Genomic DNA, 18,705 nt, shown 5'->3' with positions numbered 1-18,705 from the left:
ACAATATAGATATGGCGAGAAACACTTTTAAACTGCATCTGGATAACTGTTGCCATGGCGGGCGTTTTGCTTGGCAAGAGTCAAGAAGCCTAGAATGTAGCCTTAATCTCAGGAGTGCCTTTAACCAGACAGAGTTAACAGAACTTTGCTAAGTCTGCCGGGAACTGTTAGCCCAGACCCAGAACCCATGCTTGGACGCTGGCCCTGGCCTACTAGGAATTATGCTACTAGTGCTGTGCTTCCTTTTTTTGGTAACGTTTGGGAGAGAACTATAGATGCACCTTGACTTCTAATTGCCTGCCACATAGTAATAAAAGATTCTTGCTCAAACGCTGGGTAAAATAAAGGTGAGATGTAGACATGAGACCTTACTTTGAGGTGCTTTTGGGATCTTACAGCCATGAGATCAAAAGGGCTCTGTTCAAAATTCTACCTTCTATTTGATTTAACTTTCCTGATTATGTGGAGCCCAGGAAATAGGCTAACCATTAGCAAATAATTCACTGTACTCCGGTGCAGTCATTTTAAGTGTAGAGAAGGCTGAAAGCATCTGGGTTGAAACTGACCTCAGCAATGTACCACAAGGGAGAAGCTCAAATCCCAGAAAAAGCACTGTTTGGGCACAGAAACCAACAAAGAAAGAAACTCAAAAAAAGTTTGAGCAAGAATCTTCTATTACATGAAAAACAAATGAACAGAACATGCCCTGCTTCTCATACTTATTAGTAAAGAGAGTCTGAAGAGTCAATACAAGACTCAAAAGAAAAGAAACCCTCATGATGGCCCCAGAAAGCTCTCCTCACACGCACAGAAACAGTCTGTGGACAGAACCATTCTCTAAGTCGAGCCGCCTCTAGAAACTATGGGGAGACACAAGAGCCCCAAGCTCACACACATTCCCGTGACAATATGTCACAAAATAACAGAGTTCAATCGCTTCCAGACCTTAGTCGGATTTGTTCACTGTTCATTTTGTCTCTTTTCTTCTTTCTTTTTTTTTTTTTTCCTAGACTGCTCAGCAGGATTCACTGCTCATTTGATGACGGTTAACATACGGCAAACCTGTAATCTCTTGCACTTCTCCCCAGCCCTGTCTTGGTAGGGGCAGGGACTGTAAGCCTCCTATTGATAGAAACTCCAGTGAAGTGGGAGTTTCTCTGGGGCGACCCTACCTATTCTGGCTCTAGCTCCGCTTCAGCCACTTCTTCAAGTGCACCCCTCAACCCCACCCTGAAGACAGACCACAACCACACGATTTCCTTCCAAGACAGGCTGCAGGGAAAAGGGGGTGTAAAACTGTGAGAGAATGCTGAAGTCAGCTGCTTGGGAGTCTCTGAGTCAGCACCTTCAAGAGCAGAGTGGTGGCTGGGAAACAGGCTTCCCTGCCACAAGAACTCCAGATGTAGCCATGACCCAAGAGCTCAAAACCAACACATGCAGTTCTGGAGTGGGAGCCCCATGCTGACCACAGGTGCCAAGGACCCAGGGACTGGAATTCCTGACCTATCCATTCACAGCCCCTCCTGAGCTGTAAGGTTTGTGAGACAAGGAAGGGCTGGTGCTATAACACTGTGCAAGAAGTCACGGCATGAACGTATGTTATCAAGTCCTTCCTGGAGCTGGGCTCAGTTTAAGTCCTTCCCAAACTGTCAAACAACAATGACCTCACTCCAGAAACTATTTTCTCCAGAAAGACTTGGATAGTGTCACGTTTCAACTAGTTGTTGCTTTTAAGGTGAAGAGGTGGAGGAGGCTTGTTGGGGGTGAAATGGAAAGACACTCAGGACGTTCTCATCAAGGATTGACTAAAAGTAATTCAACTTCAAGTTCTCCTTGGGATATAATATTATAGGAAAAAAAAAACATGATACAAAATTGTATGCAGCCATAAACACACATACACTAACTCAGAAGAAAGTTTAGAAGGAAATAAACTGATCTCTTTTTTTTTTTTTGAGACGGAGTTTCGCTCTTGTTACCCAGGCTGGAGTGCAATGGTGCGATCTCGGCTCACCGCAGCCTCCCGCCTCCTGGGTTCAGGCAATTCTCCTGCCTCAGCCTCCTGAGTAGCTGGGATTACAGGCAAGCACCACCATGCCCAGCTAATTTTTTGTAGTTTTAGTAGAGACGGGGTTTCACCATGTTGACCAGGATGGTCTCGATCTCTTGACCTCGTGATCCGCCCGCCTCGGCCTCCCAAAGTGCCGGGATTACAGGCGTGAGCCACCGCGCCCGGCCATAAACTAATCTCTTAAAATAAGAGTGATGAAATTATGGATGCTTTTAAAATTTCTTTCTACTGCTCAGAATATTCTCGACCTAAGGCTACTCACCCAGCTGTCTCGCAAGGTCTTGACTGAGCATACAGCTTCAAAAGTGATGCAAAAGAAACAGCCTGGGTGAAAAGAGCTGATTGTCTGGTTTCCCAGATGGTCCAAATTACTCCTGGTCACCAAGAAGACGGACAGCACCAACTGGCCACACATCCATCAACTTCTCTGTATTTTTCAAATTTTCTTTAGTAATTGTCTATGGCTTCTCCAGTGGGGAAGAAAAAAGACATTCCATCTCTGCAACCTCAGGGAAGTTAGTAACCTGAGGCATCATCCGTCTGGGAGCCTCCAGGGCTTGGCAAACCTCTTTTTTCTCTACCCCATGATGTGAGCATTTCCCGATCCCACAGGATTCTATGGAGTGAAGGGAAGAGAAAGAGAAAGAGACAGAGCAGCGGGGGCTTTTGGATATGCGGTCTGGCAGAATTCCGTCATGCAAGATTAACTCAGGACTGTGGGTTCTGGTGATTGAGCAAAAAAGCTGCATGTTCACTCAGTTATGGAATATTCCTGTTTCCAAAATGACCAGTTTTCCCCACTGAGGGTCACTTGTACCTCATCTCCCACTCATCTTGTGCCTCCCAGGCTCTGTACTCAGAGAAATGCCAGTCTCAGAGAGACAGAGAGGCATCGTCCAACATGCAGCATCTGTCTTCTCCTTCAGTTCTCAAAATGATGCAGAAACAAGTGGTGTTGGCCCATCTTAGGAGACAGGAAAAGCCAAAGTACAAGACAACCAAGGTCGCAGCCTGATGAACCGTGGAGATGAACCGTGCACACGGCACCTGACTTGGAAGCCCTTACTCCCAGGCTGCATGGACACACACAGGCTTCTAGGGTGAAGACATACCAGGGGGTTATTTCAGGCTCCTGAAGGGGAAGGAGGGACAGTACTATCATGATTGCTAATATCTCTTTACAAGAAAAACTGCTAAAAAAGCCTATTACAGACACTGCCAGGCTGCTTAGAGCTTTCACTTGTGGGACTAAGAGGAATGGAAACTCCATTCCACCACCCTAGAATTTTTTAGGCAAAGCCTGGGGACTGTCTGGGGAAAGGCTGGCCTCTCCTGCACTCGGGGCACCAGCTGTGGCCCGCCTAGCAGGGTGTGGCACTGACTCACAGAGGAGCCAGCACTGGGAGTGTCTTCCTCTTGTGCCAGGCAATGTGCTAGGTGCTTCACACACATCTCTTTTTCCCTCATAGCAACTCTGTGCCCAAGTCACACTAGCAGATATGGTATGATGGGATTTAGGCCCAGGCTTGCCGCTATTGAACCCAAACTTTTTCTATTAACCAGAAAGAACTACCCAGCTAAAACACCAACTGATCGTCACTCTGATGGAGAAGGCGTTGACCCTGTTGCACGCTTGCCATGTCGAATCCTGATTTTTCCACCTGCTTTACTCTGTGATGACATTCCTAAGTCCTGCCCTTTCCAGGGCAATTCCAATTTTAGACATGCTGGTCCCACGGCACCCATGGTGTACTCACGGCAAGTGCTGCTCCAGAAAGCTTCCCTTGCTAACCCACGCCCGTGCAACCCTGTGTGGAGGTACGGTTCCTCCTCCCCTAGGGTGGAGTTACTGGCACAGGCCTGGTTTGCTTTAGAGGCACCGGGTGCTTTCTTTCCCAGCTGAACCCTAAGTTCCTTTCAAATCCACCCATCCTGATTGGAAGACCATTCTCAAGGAAAGAACCCTAGAAACCACAGAATAAATAACGTGTAGAAGAAACTACAGCCCTGCCTAAAACAGTTTTACTTACTACCTTTGCAGGTGGCATGTTGGATAAAATTTGAGATACAATTTTGAAGTATTTAATCAGAATGCAATGCCAGGGTGGGAACTGCCAACTTGTCATTTAACTGGAATCAATGTAAAGTCCTGTGTTTAGATTCAGAAAATTAAGTGCTGCAACACAACGCACTAAAAAAGTCCCTCTCCTTCTGAACCACAGTTCTAAAAATTAAAATAAATAAAAAGCCTCAAACTTTTGGAAGCCCAGTTAAAAACAAGCTCAAGAGTGTTCTGTGACTATTTAACAGAAAGAAAAGGTGTGCCAGGTGTGGTGGCTCACACCTGTAATCCCAGCACATTGAGAAGCTGAGGCAGGTGGATCACCTGAGGTGAGGACTTCGAGGCAAGCCTGGCCAACATGGCAAAACCCCATCTATATTTTAAAAGTACAAAAAAATTGGCTGGGTGTGGTAGCGGGTGCTTGTAATCCCAGCTACTCAAGAGGCTGAGACAGGAGAATCACTTGAACCAGAGAGGCGGAGGTTGTAGTGAGCTGAGATCACGCCACTGCACTCCAGCCTAGGTGACAGAGCGAGACTACCCCCCCCCCCCAAAAAAAAAAAAGAAAGGGAAAGAGAGGAAGGGAGGGAGGGAGGGAGGGGAGGGAGGAAGCAAGCTAGGAAGATAGGTAGGTACTGTCAGGGTGCATCTGTGGAAGCAGAATGTCCAAATCACAGGAAACGAATGCTCCGCTGTACCCTGGGCCAAGCCCTCGTCATCCAGCATGACAAGAAACGTGCTCAGTTCTTCACAAATGATAGCACCCTCAGAGAAGGAAGAGAATTGGGGTGTCTAACCTAAATCAGAAGAGAGAACAGAGAAACATAAAGAAGCTTTTAGATGTTTGGCAGGTTGTCATGTAGAAGGGGGACTCTAGAATGTGAGCCATTGGGTGGAAGTTATTGAGAAACAAATTTCTCTTCAATATAAAGAGGAATTCTGGGCCAGGCGTGGTGGCTCACACCTGTAATATCTAGCACTTTGGGAGGCCAAGGGGGGTGAATCACTTGAGGTCAGGAGTTCAAGACCAACCTGGCCAACATGGTGAAACCCCGTCTCTACTAAAATTACAAAAATTAGTCAGGTGTGGTGTTGGATGCCTATAATCCCAGCTACTCCAGAGGCTGAGGCAGGAGACTTGCTTGAACCCAGGAGGTGGACACTGCAGTGAGTTGAGACAGTGCCATTGCACTCCAGCCTGGACAACAGAGCGAGACTCCATCCTAGTTTAAAAAAAAAAAAAAAAAAAAAGGAATTCTGCCAGGAAAAATAGCCCCCAAAGATGTCCACGTTCTAATCCCTGGAACCTGTGACTATGTGGCCTTACATGGTGAAAGGGATTGTGCAGGTGTGAGTAGGCTGAGGACCTGGGGATGGGGAGACTTCCCAGGGTTCAGCTGCGGGTCCCTGGTAACTACAGGGGTCCATAGGAGAGGGAGAAGGATGTGACAACAGAAGCAGATACTACTCTGCTGGTTTTGAAAATGGAAGAAGGAGCTACAAGCCAAAGAATACAGGTGACCTCTAGGAACTGGAAAAGGCTGCGACAGATTCTCCCCTGGAGCTTCTAGGAGGTGTGCAGCCCTGTGCACACCTTGATTCTAGCCAAATGAGATCCATTTCAGACCTCTGACCTCCAGAACTGTAATGGAATAAATGTGTATTGTTTTAAGCCACCAGGTTTGTTGTGAGTTGTGGGAGCAGTAACAAGATATGAATCCAATAGCTAAGAGGCAGATGGCCACTACCAGCCCCAGTGAGCTCCCCGTCCCAGGAGGCAATCAAGAAGAGGCTGAACATCTCTACCTGTCAAGAATGCTGTGCAGACCAGTCCTGCATGAACTGGGAAGTAAGCTGGATGACCCACAGGCTGGTCCCTAACTCTGAGAGTCCATAATTTATAGCAGTGCCCTCTGCTTTTGTATTCCACACACTAGTCCCCAGTTCCTGCCTAGGGTTGGCAAGGCTTGCCCACTGTCTTCTCCAAGGGGAACCATGGTGGTGACACTTTCTACCACCACTGAGAGGCAGGCTTTGGGAGGATGTCCTAACAGCATCTGGGCCTGGCTCAGAACTAAAGTACTTGCTGGTGGCACTTACCTGAGCAGAGGACTCCCTTGTTCCTGGCACAGGAGAAGTTGTCGCACTCACAGAAAGTCCCGTAGATCTTCCCGAACTCGCTCTCGAAGCAGGAACACTGGTTGCAGCTGCACTCCCCCCGCCCGCTGCACAGCGGCTTGCCCTCTGCCTCCCGGCACAGGTTCTGGTACACGCTCTGGTTCTCCCCATCCTGGCACTCGCACCTGGTGCCCAGGTAGCCGGGGTTGCACTCACACAGGCCGCAGACGTAGGTCCCGGTCCCGCTGCAGCTGGCGCTGTTGGGTTTCGGCCTCACGCTGCAGTCACACGTGCAGTTATAGGTGACCCCCACCGCCAGGCTGTCCCGGAATCCCACTGGCCGCAGGGCGAACACATGCTCCGTGTGTCTGCGGGGGCAGCTTCGGGCCTCCACTGACACCTCAAAAGATGCCTGGGCAGAAGGAGGAGAAGGGACGTCATGACTGGGGCAAGCCAAGGCCTCCCGTTCACCCAGGGGCAGCGTCCTTGATGAAGAGCAGCTGTGAACTCCAGCCTTCTTGGCATACACAGGTAGAACCACCGAGGTGGCCTGAGTAGAAAGAGACCTTAGAGCCAGCAAGCTCCCACACTTCTTGGAAAAGAGGATGCTCAGGTGAGCTCACATTTGACAGGGGAATTCTTTAACATTCATTATCTCTGCATCCTCATGACCCTGAGGAAATGGGCCTCTGCATAAAGGTAAACGGCTTCCTCAATTCACACAGTTCTCGTTCTCCCTTTCTTTTCTCTTCTGTCCTATCCTCTTCCCAGCCCCACTGCAGATGCCTCTTCTCTGCTCATTTAAAAAGTCATTCGGTAGACAAATGTTTCCTGGGCACTGCCTCTGTGCCAGGCACAATGTTAGATGCAAGGGCATGGTGGCACTCTTCTCACGGGGTGCTGGGTGAAGGGCACCTGCCTGGCCCGCCATAGAGAGGGCTCTGTGCCTGCTGGCAAAGGGCTCAGCTGACTCCAGAGCTTGCTCTTCAGACACCCCCAAACCCCCCATGCCTCAATTCCTCCTCTGTGAGTGCTTATCACAGCTGCATCTTTCACAATCCTTCCATGCCCTTGAGGTCTTAAAAAAGAGTTGCCGACTGATGAAATGCACCATGCACAGGGACAGACCTTTTCTTTTTATACAGACTATGTAAGGAAGTGTTCCTAACTCAGGAGCTTCTCACAGATTGCCTTGGACACAGGCTCAAGGTGGGCCTGGCTGGGTGGTAGATAGTGTGGGAGGGACGCCTGTCAGCTGCCCAGAGGGCTGGGATGGAGGGAAAGCAAGGATGAGGCTTGGTCTGATTCTTCCAGGAACTACAGCCTGACTCCCCACCCTCTCCTCCTCACCCCCCTGAGGAGAGCCATGTGGGGTTTGAATCACCCAGCAGGGCCCTCGGAGCAGGGCACTATGGAGTCTATGAAAACGCACAGAGAGGTGGCTGGTGTGCCCTGATGAAACGCCATAGTGAAGTTTTACTTGGGGCGGGTTCTCCGTTACTCCCTAAACAGACAGAGGCCCAGCCTACCCCACCCCACAAATGGACTCACCGCATCTGTGTCCAAAGGTCTTTTATTTTTCAAAAGGCTCCTCAGATCATTCTGAAGCTCAGAATGAGTTAGAAACCACTTTCAGCTATTACTATTCTTAATTCTATTATTTGGGTTGGACTAAAGCTACTTTTTTTTTTTTTCTAGACGGAGTAAGAACTCTGTCACCAGGCTGGAATGCAGTGGCATGATCTCGGCTCACTGCAATTTCCACCTCCCAGGTTCAAGTGATTTTCCTGCCTCAGCCTCCTGAGTAGTTAGAATTACAAGCATGTGCCACCATAGCCAGCTAATTTTTGTATTTTTATTAGGATGGGGTTTCACCACATTGACCAGGATGGTCTTGATCTCCTGACATTGTGATCCACCTGCCTTGGCCTCCAAAAATGCTCGGATTACAGGCATGCGCCACTGTGCCTGGCCATTAAAGCTAATTTTTAAAATGTCATCATTCACTTGCTTTACTGGACAATCTTCAGGTAACAATTTTTTTTTTTTGAGACAGAGTCTCACTCTGTCACCCAGGCTGGAGTGCAGTGGCGCCATTTCGGCTCACTGCAGCCTCTGCCTCCCGGATGCAAGTGATTCTCACCTCTGCCTCCCAAGTAGCTGGGATTACAGGTGCCTGCCACCATGTCCGCCTAATTTTTGTATTTTTTGTAGAGATGGGGTTTCACTGTATTGGCCAGGCTGGTCTCGAACTGCTATCCTCAAGTGATCCACCGCCTTGGCCTCCCAAAGTGGGATTACAGCCGTGAACCACTTCGCCCAGCCCACGATATTCATTTTTTGAGAACATTAAAAATATCTGTTTCTAAACATACAGATCCCTATTACTTTGAGATCTTTACTGCTTCCAAAAGGCCTCCCTCAGTTGCTGTGACAGCTAGGGACACGGGGAGAGGGGAGAGGGTATAGGACTGAGCAGGAGGACAGATCCTGCTCTCTAACTCCTGGAGAAAGTCCTGTGTGGCAGCAAACTTCTGTTTCAAAGGACTTGACAGCAGACGCCCAGGACTCAGCATTAGCCAAGAGGCTCAACAGGAGATGCTTTTGGGCAAGTGAGCTGAGGATAGATAGGAGTGCAGGTCAGAAGACACTGGGAGGACCAGGCTAGCTGCAGACACCTTGGGCTAGCTCCACTTTACCTTCCATCTCTGTGGGGTGGGAAAAGTAGGGGGGAGGCAAAGCGGGGAGATTGACAAAAACAACAGTTTCAAGGCTAAGTTCCAAGGTCTCGAGACACAGGGAGGCTCTCAAGGTAAGGAAAGAAGATTCAATCCACTTGGACACTGAAATCGGTTAAAGAATAACACTAATAGGCCGGGCGTAGTGGTTCATGCCTGTAATTCTAGCACTTTGGGAAGCTGAGGTGGGCAGACTGGATCACTCGAGGCCAGGAGTTTGAGACCAGCCTGGGCAACATGGAAAACGCCATCTCTACCAAAAGTACAAAAAAAAATGTGCCAGGCGTTTTGGCACATGCCAGTGGTCCCAGCTACTCAGAAGGCTGAGGTGGGAGGATTGCTTGAGCCCGAGAGGAGGAGGTTGCAGTGAGCCGTGATCATGTCACTGTACTCCAGCCTGGACAACAGAGTGAGTTCTTATCTCCAAAAGAAAACACACACACACACACACACATACACACACGAATAGTTACTAGTTGCTAAGTGTCTACTATGTACCAGGCACTGTGCTGGACATTTTCACAAGTATCTCTTTCAAATGCCCCAGAAGGAAGTGTCCTCATTTTATCAGAGAGAAAACATACTCGGTGGGGTCAGTGGATTTAATCATGGTCACACAGCTGATGAGGAGTGGGGCTAGGCCTAGAGCAGGACCTGTGCCCTCCTTAGCATATCAGCTCCTAGAAGGCACAATGAGGTCTACCTCATCAGGGTATGAGGGGGGAGCCAACCTGGCTTACTAAGGGGACCACTTGATGGTGATACCCAAAGTGGTGGCCAGAGGCATCTCCACATCTTTCTGTCATGGGCTGGGAATGATTTGAGCTTGTAGATAGGATGGGAGTGGAGACTATACCTGCCCAAAGCCATCCATCCCTTCTGAGGTCCAGAGAGAAACTTGCTTGCATTTCCTTTTACTACTTGCTTGAAGCTCCCACAACAGTGACATGCTTGAAGCTACCTGTAGCTTGCTTCAAATTACAGCTGAAACCCTGTACTCACTCCTAGGGCTACAACTTGCTGGATTTGTTAAATGAAAAGCCTGTGCCCCACAGAGGCATGTGTAGGTCAGAAACTGAATAGACTAGAAAGGAAGGACCTGGACCAAGAGCCAAGGGCATTTACTTATTGAAAGACTGTGGGGAGTGCACACCTGTGAGTATAACCTTTTCCTATGGAAACTTGCCTGCCTTGGGGTTAAAGCAATGAAAGTGAGAGTTAAGTCTCCTGAGTCTTGCTGATATGTCTGTGTTTGCCTGGGAGAAAGTGGGAGGTTAGGGAGCCCCTGAAGTGCTGGCACCCGATCACCAGCATGTAGAAACACTCACACACTGTCTGCCCAGCTGGGCAAGCAAGGAGGGCCAGGCTTTCAAGCAGGTTCTGAGGCCTTCCCCAGACAAGGCTTCAGTCCAAGTGAGGTGCTATTTGGCCCTGTGCAGCCTGGAGTGCAGCCAGATGCCTGATAACCAGAGAATGTTCTGTCTATTTCAGCCGCTGGGTCTCAGCTCCTGCTGGGCACAGGAAGTGCTATAAAAAGCAGTTCAGGACCAGCAAGGAAATCTGTTCACTTACCCCTCCTTTCAGAGGCTCCATTTTTCCTACTGGATTTGGAAAGAATCCAGAGAGGCTGGAAGGCAGCTGGAATGTGGCCTCTTCAAGTCCCTCTCCTGATTCCTGAGGACTTCAGCTGATACTGAAGGTTCCCCAGTTCCTAGAGACTTTCATTCACCAGCTCTGAGATTCCAGAGGAAGGTCACAGACACAGCAGCCCTCCTGCCTGGTCTTGTTATTTGAACTTCATTGGGATGCTTCTGGTTCCCCCGTGGGGCTGCTGGCCAGATGTACCCTTTCAAAAGGGCTGCCCAGCCCCCACACCGAACCCACCAAATCCAGGGCTATCCTATGCAGATGCCATATCTGCTCAGATCTCAACAAAAAAGGAGCTGGGATGGGCACAGGCTACAGGGCCCCGGGGAGTGGACAGGAGCAGGAACGGGGTGCTGTGGGAAGCCCATGATGGGGTTCACTGGCTGTTTTGTGCTGGGTATCCGTGCTAGCCTCACAACCAGCCACTTGCATACTGATTTGTTGAAGCCAGTTCCTGAGTAAACTGACTCTTGGTGGTTGGTGTAGGATAAAGGGAGGAAAATTAGGGAAACAACTGAAATCACTGAGAAAGAGAACGTCATTGGATTTGGGGCTTTCAAGGTTTGATTTAAGCCATATTTCTCTTTGAGGACATCCCTGACCCTCGGCCCCTGCCACCTCTCCTGCTTCTTGCTAGACATCTGTCTCGACCCAGAGCACACAGGGTTGTCACAGAACCACAGCCTGCACCCCCTCCACCTCTGCAGGAGCTGTGATGATGAGGAGGTGAGGTCCACCTGGCTGCCACTCACCAGCTGGCTCAAGGCTGCCCCTCACATAGGCCGTGACCTCGTCCACAGGTCAGACACTGAGATCCCTGATGACAGCTGAACCCTGCCTGCTTTTCCTAATACCTCTTCTCCAGGGGAGTCCCCAGACCCTCCAGCTATGCTCAGCCCTCTTGTCTACCTCCGCCTCCATCCCCTGACCTGCCCATAGTCCTCCCAACTCCTGCCACCAAAGAATGGAACCCGCTTGCCAGACGATGGCCAGACCGCTTAGTTTGGCAGGTATGCTCCACCACTGTGGCCCAAGCCAGCCTCTCTCCCTTCCATCCCCAGCCCACTCCTCTTGCCTCCACAGCCATCACCATCAGCTGCTTTCCACTGGCCAAAGGGCAATGCTCTTCACATCCTAGCAGACACATCTTGCCAATAATGCACATGCCAGGCCCACTGATGGGACCAGCCCACCCATCCTTCCTATGTCCGGAAAACTCCTATTGGTGCTCTGAGCCTCGGCTCCAACAGCCCCCTCTGCAGTGCTGGGCCTTCGTCCTTGGGCTCCTGCAGTGTCACACCTGGCTTTCTCACAGTGCTCGTCACCCTCTATGGGGCTGACTCCTCTGCACGTTATTTCCTCCACCAGACTCTGAGCCCCTGACCTGCAGCTTCATCTATACATCCTGAGCGAGCACAGGATTTCACAGAGAAACACTTACTGAGCATGAGTGGATGTCAGCACAGTCACTCGCGAGTTCTGAAATGTGTGACTTTGGGACACACGTCCAGAGGGAAACACTCACACACGCAGTAGCACCCCTGCTTGCCAGAGCCCAACTGCCAGTGCTCTGGATACAGTTCAGCCTGAGAGAAGGGATGGAAAGTTTCCCTTCTTGGGCACCAGGCTTAGGAAAATCAGACCGGTCCCAGCTGTAAGCGCACCCCTTCTGTCTCGGGGATCAGAGTTACTGACGGACCCCTCTCTTTCCTCAAAAAGGAAAACCCCTCAGCTCCCAGTGCTAGGACTGGCTCCCGGGCCATGTGCCTGTGCGATCATGAGGGCCCCCACTCAGAAGGGCCCATGCTTAAGTGCTCTGTGATCGCTGTGTTGGAATTCTTAATGATTTTTGAACATGGACCCATATTTTCACTGTGCACTACACTACAAATGATGGAGCCAGTTCTGCCTCCAAGGCCCGCAAGAGAGCTGCCTCTCCTGGCCTGGGTGGCCCTTGTGAACAGAATCATGTCTGGTTCTGAAGAGCAGAGTGGCCACTGCCCTGTGCCAGCCTGTCTTCATCCACAGAAAACAAAAACCCCACAGCCCTTGCAGTGGAACCAGGGGTCATGTGACCGTGGCCTTTGGACAGCAAGACAACAACGCTGGGACAGTGAGTAGAAACAAAGAGCCAGCTCAGGACACTTGCCTAGGGGCCCTGCTGTTCCCGCAGGGCTTTGGCCCATCTGACCCCACAGGAAGAGCTGTCAAAACATGCCGGCCTGAGCAGAAGCTCCCTTCTCCTTTAGTGTTGCTTCATGTGCTCTAAAAACCATCTCGATATATCTGAGAGTTTCAGAGCATTTGAAAATCATGTAAAATCTATTTCTAAGCTCTGACAGTTTCCCCATTTTTCTGAGGTATCCCAGCAAAAATAAAAATCTGTACACTAGAATGTCATCCACAAGTGGCCACGACACCACTGTATGCTTCCTCGAAGCTGTCACTCCCAAATTGCATGAGGCATAGGGGAAACACATGCACTGTGGCCTCAGAAGCAGCCCCCGACTTGGCTCCTGATGCTTGAGGGTTCTGCCGTGCTTCTCAGGCCCCATTTTGAGTCTTAGTTTTTCATACATAAAATGGGGAAGGAATAGCTCCCTTATAAAGCTGCTATAAGAAGCAGACAGCAGCAGTAATGCACCCACCACAGTTAAGGGGCACAATGGACAGGGCACATTGGATATCCTTATTCCATGCTAACAAATACCATTTGCTCTGTAATGGGGAGTGGGATGAGTGGGATGACCTGGTGTGGATGGAGAAAGGCCTTGGTTTGGCTTGTGAGTTCACTGCCTCTTAGCTGGGTGAGCTGGGTCAGGTCATGCTCATCCTCAAATCCCAGGCTGTGCGTCAGCAGTGTGCAAGTGCTGGGCTCCCCACATGGTGCAGGGGGGCTCAGTCAGCGGCACTCTCCCGTGGAGGCTCCTGTTCCTCAGGATCATACTTTGCGCCGGTAGAGCCCTTTGAAGTAGGTTTGGTAGAATAGAATTGTGAGCACCAAGAGGCCGGATAAAGGTGGTGAGGGAGCTGGCTTCAGAACGGAAAGCCCTGGCTTTGCATTTTCCCTTCGACACTTACAGGCTGTGTACCTGTATGCTTTGTGCCTCAGTCTTCCCCATCTGTCAGCATGAATAACAATGTCTTCCTCACAGGGAATTAGTGAACACAGAACCACTCACTGACTAGATCGTTTCTGGTCCTTCCCAAGACTAACTGTATTTCCACTTCATATTCCATGAGGAACCCCAATATATTTAGAATGACTTTCTCCGTTTCACTTAGGACAGCATAAATTGGCTTCAGTTTTTTTACATCTGAAAAGAGTTCTGACTTTACAATCTTACTATCAACAAATATTAGTTCCTTTGCCCTTCCTAGTTTCTAAACAGTTCGTCGTGATAGTTGCTTGTCACTTTTCTTTTTCAAAAAAGAACTGGGCTGGGCTAGGCACAGTGGCTCATGCCTGTAGTCCCAGCACTTTGGGAGGCCAAGGCAGGAAGATCACTTGAGGCCAGGAGTTCAAAGCCATTTTAGGCAATATAGCGAGACTCTGTTTCTGCAAAAAAAAACCAAAGAAATTAGCTGGGCATGGTGGTGCAGCTGTGGTCCCAGCTACTTGGGAGGCTGAGGTGGAAGGATCACCTGGGCCCTGGAGTTGGAGGTTACAGTGCACTATGATCGAGCCACTGTACTGCAGCCTGGGAACCAGAGCAAGACCCAGTCTCTAAAAATAAAAAAATAACTGAATAAGGAACTTCAGATGTGAGGTTTCAAAATATCTCTATTAACACAGCTTCAACTGGCATTACTTTTTATTTATTTATTTTATTTTTTGAGATGGAGTCTCGCTTGGTCACCCAGGCTGGAGTGTAGTTGTGCAGTCTCGGCTCACTGCAACCTCTGCCTCCCAGGTTCAAGCGATTCTCCTGCCTCAGCCTCCCAAGTAGCTGGGACTATAGGTGTGCATCACCATGCCCAGCTAACTTTTGTATTTTTAGTAGAGGAGGGGTTTCACCATCTTGGCCAGGCTGGTCTCGAACTCCTGACCTCAGGTGATCCACCTGCCTTGGCCTCCCAAAGTGCTGGGATTATAGGCATGAGCCACTGCGCCTGGCCTGCTATTTATATTTATATTTATTTATTTGAGACAGGGTCTTACTTTGTCACCCAGGTTGGAGTGCAGTGTCCCAATCATGGCTCATTGCAGCCTCAACTTCCCGAGCTCCAGCGATCCTCCCACCTCCACTTCCCAAGTAGCTGGGACTACAGCGCTCTCCACCACACCCAGCTAATTTTTGTATTTTTGGGGGAGACTGGGTTTTGCTATGTTGCCCAGGCTAGTCTTGAACCCCTGAGCCTAAGCAATCAACCATTTTAAAGCCTCAGCCTCCCAAAATGCTGGGATTACAGGTGTGAGTCACTGTGCACAGCCATTATTTATTTATTTTTTTTAAGAGATGGGGTCTCACTCTGTTACCTACACTAGAGTACAGTGGTGTGATCATAGCTCACTGCTGCCTCGAACTCCTAGGCTTAAGCTATCTTCCCGCTTCAGCCTCCTGAGTAGCTGAGACCACAGGTGTACACCACCATGCCCAGCTAATTTTTTATTTTCTGTAGAGATGGGGGTCTCATTTTATTGTCCAGGCTGGTTTTAAATTCCTGGCTTCAAGCAATCCTCCCACCTTGACCTTTCAAAGTATTGAGATTACAGGCATCAGCCACTGCACCTGGCAGACTTTTTTTTTAATCACTGTTTATTTGCATTAAGCCTTTGAGCCATTATAATCTGCCAGATGCTTTTCTTTTACTATCAAACTAAGTTCCTATATCCTAGTAATATTCTGAACTAAAACGTCAGACATTAATCTTCATTATTTCAATCCAGCTCAATTTTGAAAAATACATTTATATCTTCATTTTTCCGCTTTATAAGATAAGCTGTTTTCTCCAGCTCTGTGACCTTCCCATATTTGATAAGCAGGTCTTCTATGAGTTTAACCCAAGCCAATGATAAACACAGCAGACAAGAGACATTGGAACCTCAGTCAAGACCTCCCTCTGGCTGCATTATCAACGCTCTCAGAGAGCTACAAATGTGCCTGACTGTGCTATTGTCAACACATATTATTAAATATTTGCTTTATTTTTAAGGATGTCATTAGAAATTGTCGACAGCCTTCCTGAAACTTGGTGGATGCTAGATTAATAGTCCATCCCTCTCCCATCTCTTTTCCATCATACCTATTTCTCCAAGTAAAGGGTTCCTTGTTTGGGTATATTTCCCACACCATCCTTCAGCTCTCCTGACATGCCGCACCAAACATTCCACCCACAGATCTATAGAATTCACTTACATGTTGTTGAGGGTTTTTGGCTATTTCTGCCTCATTCCATTTTTTATAACTATCTCTTTAAATCCTGTACTGTCACTGCAAAGCTTTAGTGTTTTTTTTTTATAATCATCTGGATTGAGTAATTATTATAATTGATGAAAACAACATAAATACACTGCAACTTCTGACAATTATTAAAACTGAACAGTAAAATTTTACTGGAAGTACCCCTTTGATGAGATGAGGCTTTCTGCCAGATGTAAACTAACATTAATTATTGCTAAACAATGCAGGGGTCAGCATCAATTATATTTCTATTTTTCATTTGTAGAGATTTAAGCACAAAAAAAGTTCCCATAAATAGAAAGATAGGAACAAGAGTTTTGTTACAGCAATGTCACCTTGTTCTATGAGTGTCTTCTGAGTTGAAAGCCGTAAGTAATCATTTGTGGCAGGCGCGGTGGCTCACACCTGTAATGCCAGCACTTCGGGAGGCTGCAGTGGAAGGATCCCTTGAGCCCAGGAGTTTGAGACCAGCCTGAGCAACATGGTGAAACTCCGTTTCTACTAAAAATGTATGAATTAGCCAGGTGTGGTGGTGCAAGCCTATAATCCCAGCTACTTGGGAGGCTGAGGCATGAGAATTGTTTGAATCCAGGAGGCAAAGGTTGCAGTGAGCCAAGATTGCACCATGGCACTTCAGCCTGGGTGACAGAGCAAGACTCGGTCTCCAAAAAATCAATCAATCAATCATCATCATTTGTAATGACTTATCATCTGACAGCCTGATTAGCCCTTCTTTCAAGTTTGTTAAAAGCAAAAGAAACTTGGAAACAACGTGTCTTAGAAAAGGCCTTGGTAGCTGGTCATGAGAGGGCTTCATTTTCTCAACTTCGATATGATATTGTGAACTTTACTTGGGGGAGCAAGGCACCACAGTAAGATTTGCGGAGGGTGAGAGGTATGTCTGTGTGTTGTGAAAGTGGGGATGGGAAAAGCTCTACAGTGGAATGTGGAAAAGCTGGTGGCGACCACTGCTACCAGCCATGTGACTGTTCCCTGTCTTTGCAAGCCCTTTCCCTGAAGCCAGCGGATGAGTCAGCTTATATCCGCCTTGGCCGTCATTAGTGCTATGAATGCCAAGAGGACATAGCCATCTATTTGTAAGGTCTCTATAATTTTCCTGTTTCTTAATAGATTATTTTAAGTGTGGAAGTAAATTATCCCTCACTGATTTTCTGTTTCCTGAGCACTAAATATGTCCACAAAGCAAGTCAGGAATGGAGCTCATGATCTGCTTCCAGCGGCACGACCTCCAGAGGATGTGTCATTACTGGCTGGCCTCTCTGTCCATGTCTGTGTCTGTGTTCTTGTCACCCACCTATCCTCCTTCCTGCTCCCAGCCTCAAGTCCTTGGTTTAGTGCACAGGCACACATCTTCACACATCAGCTGAATAAACTTAGTCTGGACAAGGTGTCTGTGTCCTCTACTGCTGTACAGTCATCCATTCTATTTTACCAAACAGAATGAGGGGAGTGGTTTTCTTTACATTTTACAAAAAGGAAATGTGAGGGTCAGATTATCCAAGGCACAGAGCAATTTGCAGAAGAGTAGGAATGAAAGCCAGGTCTCTTCGACTCCCACCTGTACTCTTCCTCCTGATTACAACTGTGTCAAGCTAAGAGGATAATGGTTTAAAACACCAAAGTCACAATGCCAACTTGAGAAAGCCTTCGGTGGCAATGTGCGGAGGGCTGCCTATTGACTGGGCTCTTTAACAAGTTCACCTGGGATTCTGAACACATAATACATAGTAGGTTTAGGAGACTCCTCTGGGAAGCTGAATTGGAAAACAGAATACTAATTCTGAAAGGACTCCAATAAGTCACAAAGTTATTAGAACTCAAAGACTGATGAGCAATGCTAACAAGAGTTCATACAAACTTGGAGTGAGACTTACCGTGTCCCCAATCTTCAGGCCCTCACACTTCCTCTGACCAGGGTAGGATATCCCATCTTGGCAGGTAGCAGTGAAGAAGAGATTAAGATCCTCAGGCTGATCCCAGACCGACAGCTCCACTTTAGACCGGATACTCTGAACACAGAGAGAAAATGAAGCCCAACTATTTAATAAAGGCCATGACTGAGGTGCTCCCACACTGGTTTTCTGATGCCCACATGGTTTGCTGTAACTCAGGAATCCCAAGCCAAGGGAAGAGCCAGTTAGCTTGGTTCCCTGGCCCTCCCTCATCCTTTCCCTTCTCTCTGCACTCACATGACATCTTTCGAGACGCGGCCTGAGATCTCCCTCTGTGAGCTTGGAGAAGTTGAAAATGGTCAACCTGCTGTATGACATCTGCTTCAAGGGGTTATGCTCTGTCCCCTGCTTGCTTCTCCAGAGGCACCTCTCATCCCCATTCTCGGCTTCAGACACGTAGTTCCTCAATCTTGCCATGTGCACTCCAGGCTTTGGGCCTTTCCATGTGCCCAGGGTAATGATCCTTTGCACAATGGCTCCTCATTATCCTTCAAAATCAGCTCAACAGGCAATTTCTCCAGGAATCTACCCTATCATTCACACCCATACCTATCCCAGTCAGATGAGGTCTATATGCATGAGCATGAAACTACAAAATGAGAGAATCCAATCTTACGTGTGGATTGTATTCTCAAGACAGTGAATCAAACAAAAATCAGGTCAAAATTACCTTTCAGGATAGAAAAAATGA

General features: G+C 48.3%; 1 protein-coding gene across 1 annotated transcript in view; it reads right to left on the bottom strand.

Moving 5' to 3' along the window:
• Positions 1-18,705, bottom strand: part of ITGB5 (integrin subunit beta 5) — a 126,101-nt gene that overhangs the window by 28,242 nt on the left and 79,154 nt on the right. Inside the window, exons 9-10 of the mRNA XM_032268306.1 lie at positions 17,937-18,071; positions 6,234-6,663 (exon numbers count right to left, since the gene is read on the bottom strand). Coding sequence (XP_032124197.1) covers positions 6,234-6,663; positions 17,937-18,071 — 565 coding nt within the window. The remainder of the gene's footprint in view (positions 1-6,233; positions 6,664-17,936; positions 18,072-18,705) is intronic.

This window comes from Sapajus apella, unplaced genomic scaffold, assembly GCF_009761245.1.
Source record: "Sapajus apella isolate SASKATOON/1434 unplaced genomic scaffold, GSC_monkey_1.0 scaffold178, whole genome shotgun sequence".
Taxonomy (NCBI): domain Eukaryota; kingdom Metazoa; phylum Chordata; class Mammalia; order Primates; family Cebidae; genus Sapajus; species Sapajus apella.
The sequence above is the reverse complement of the archived record's forward strand: the minus strand, read 5'-3'. Positions and strand labels throughout refer to the sequence as shown.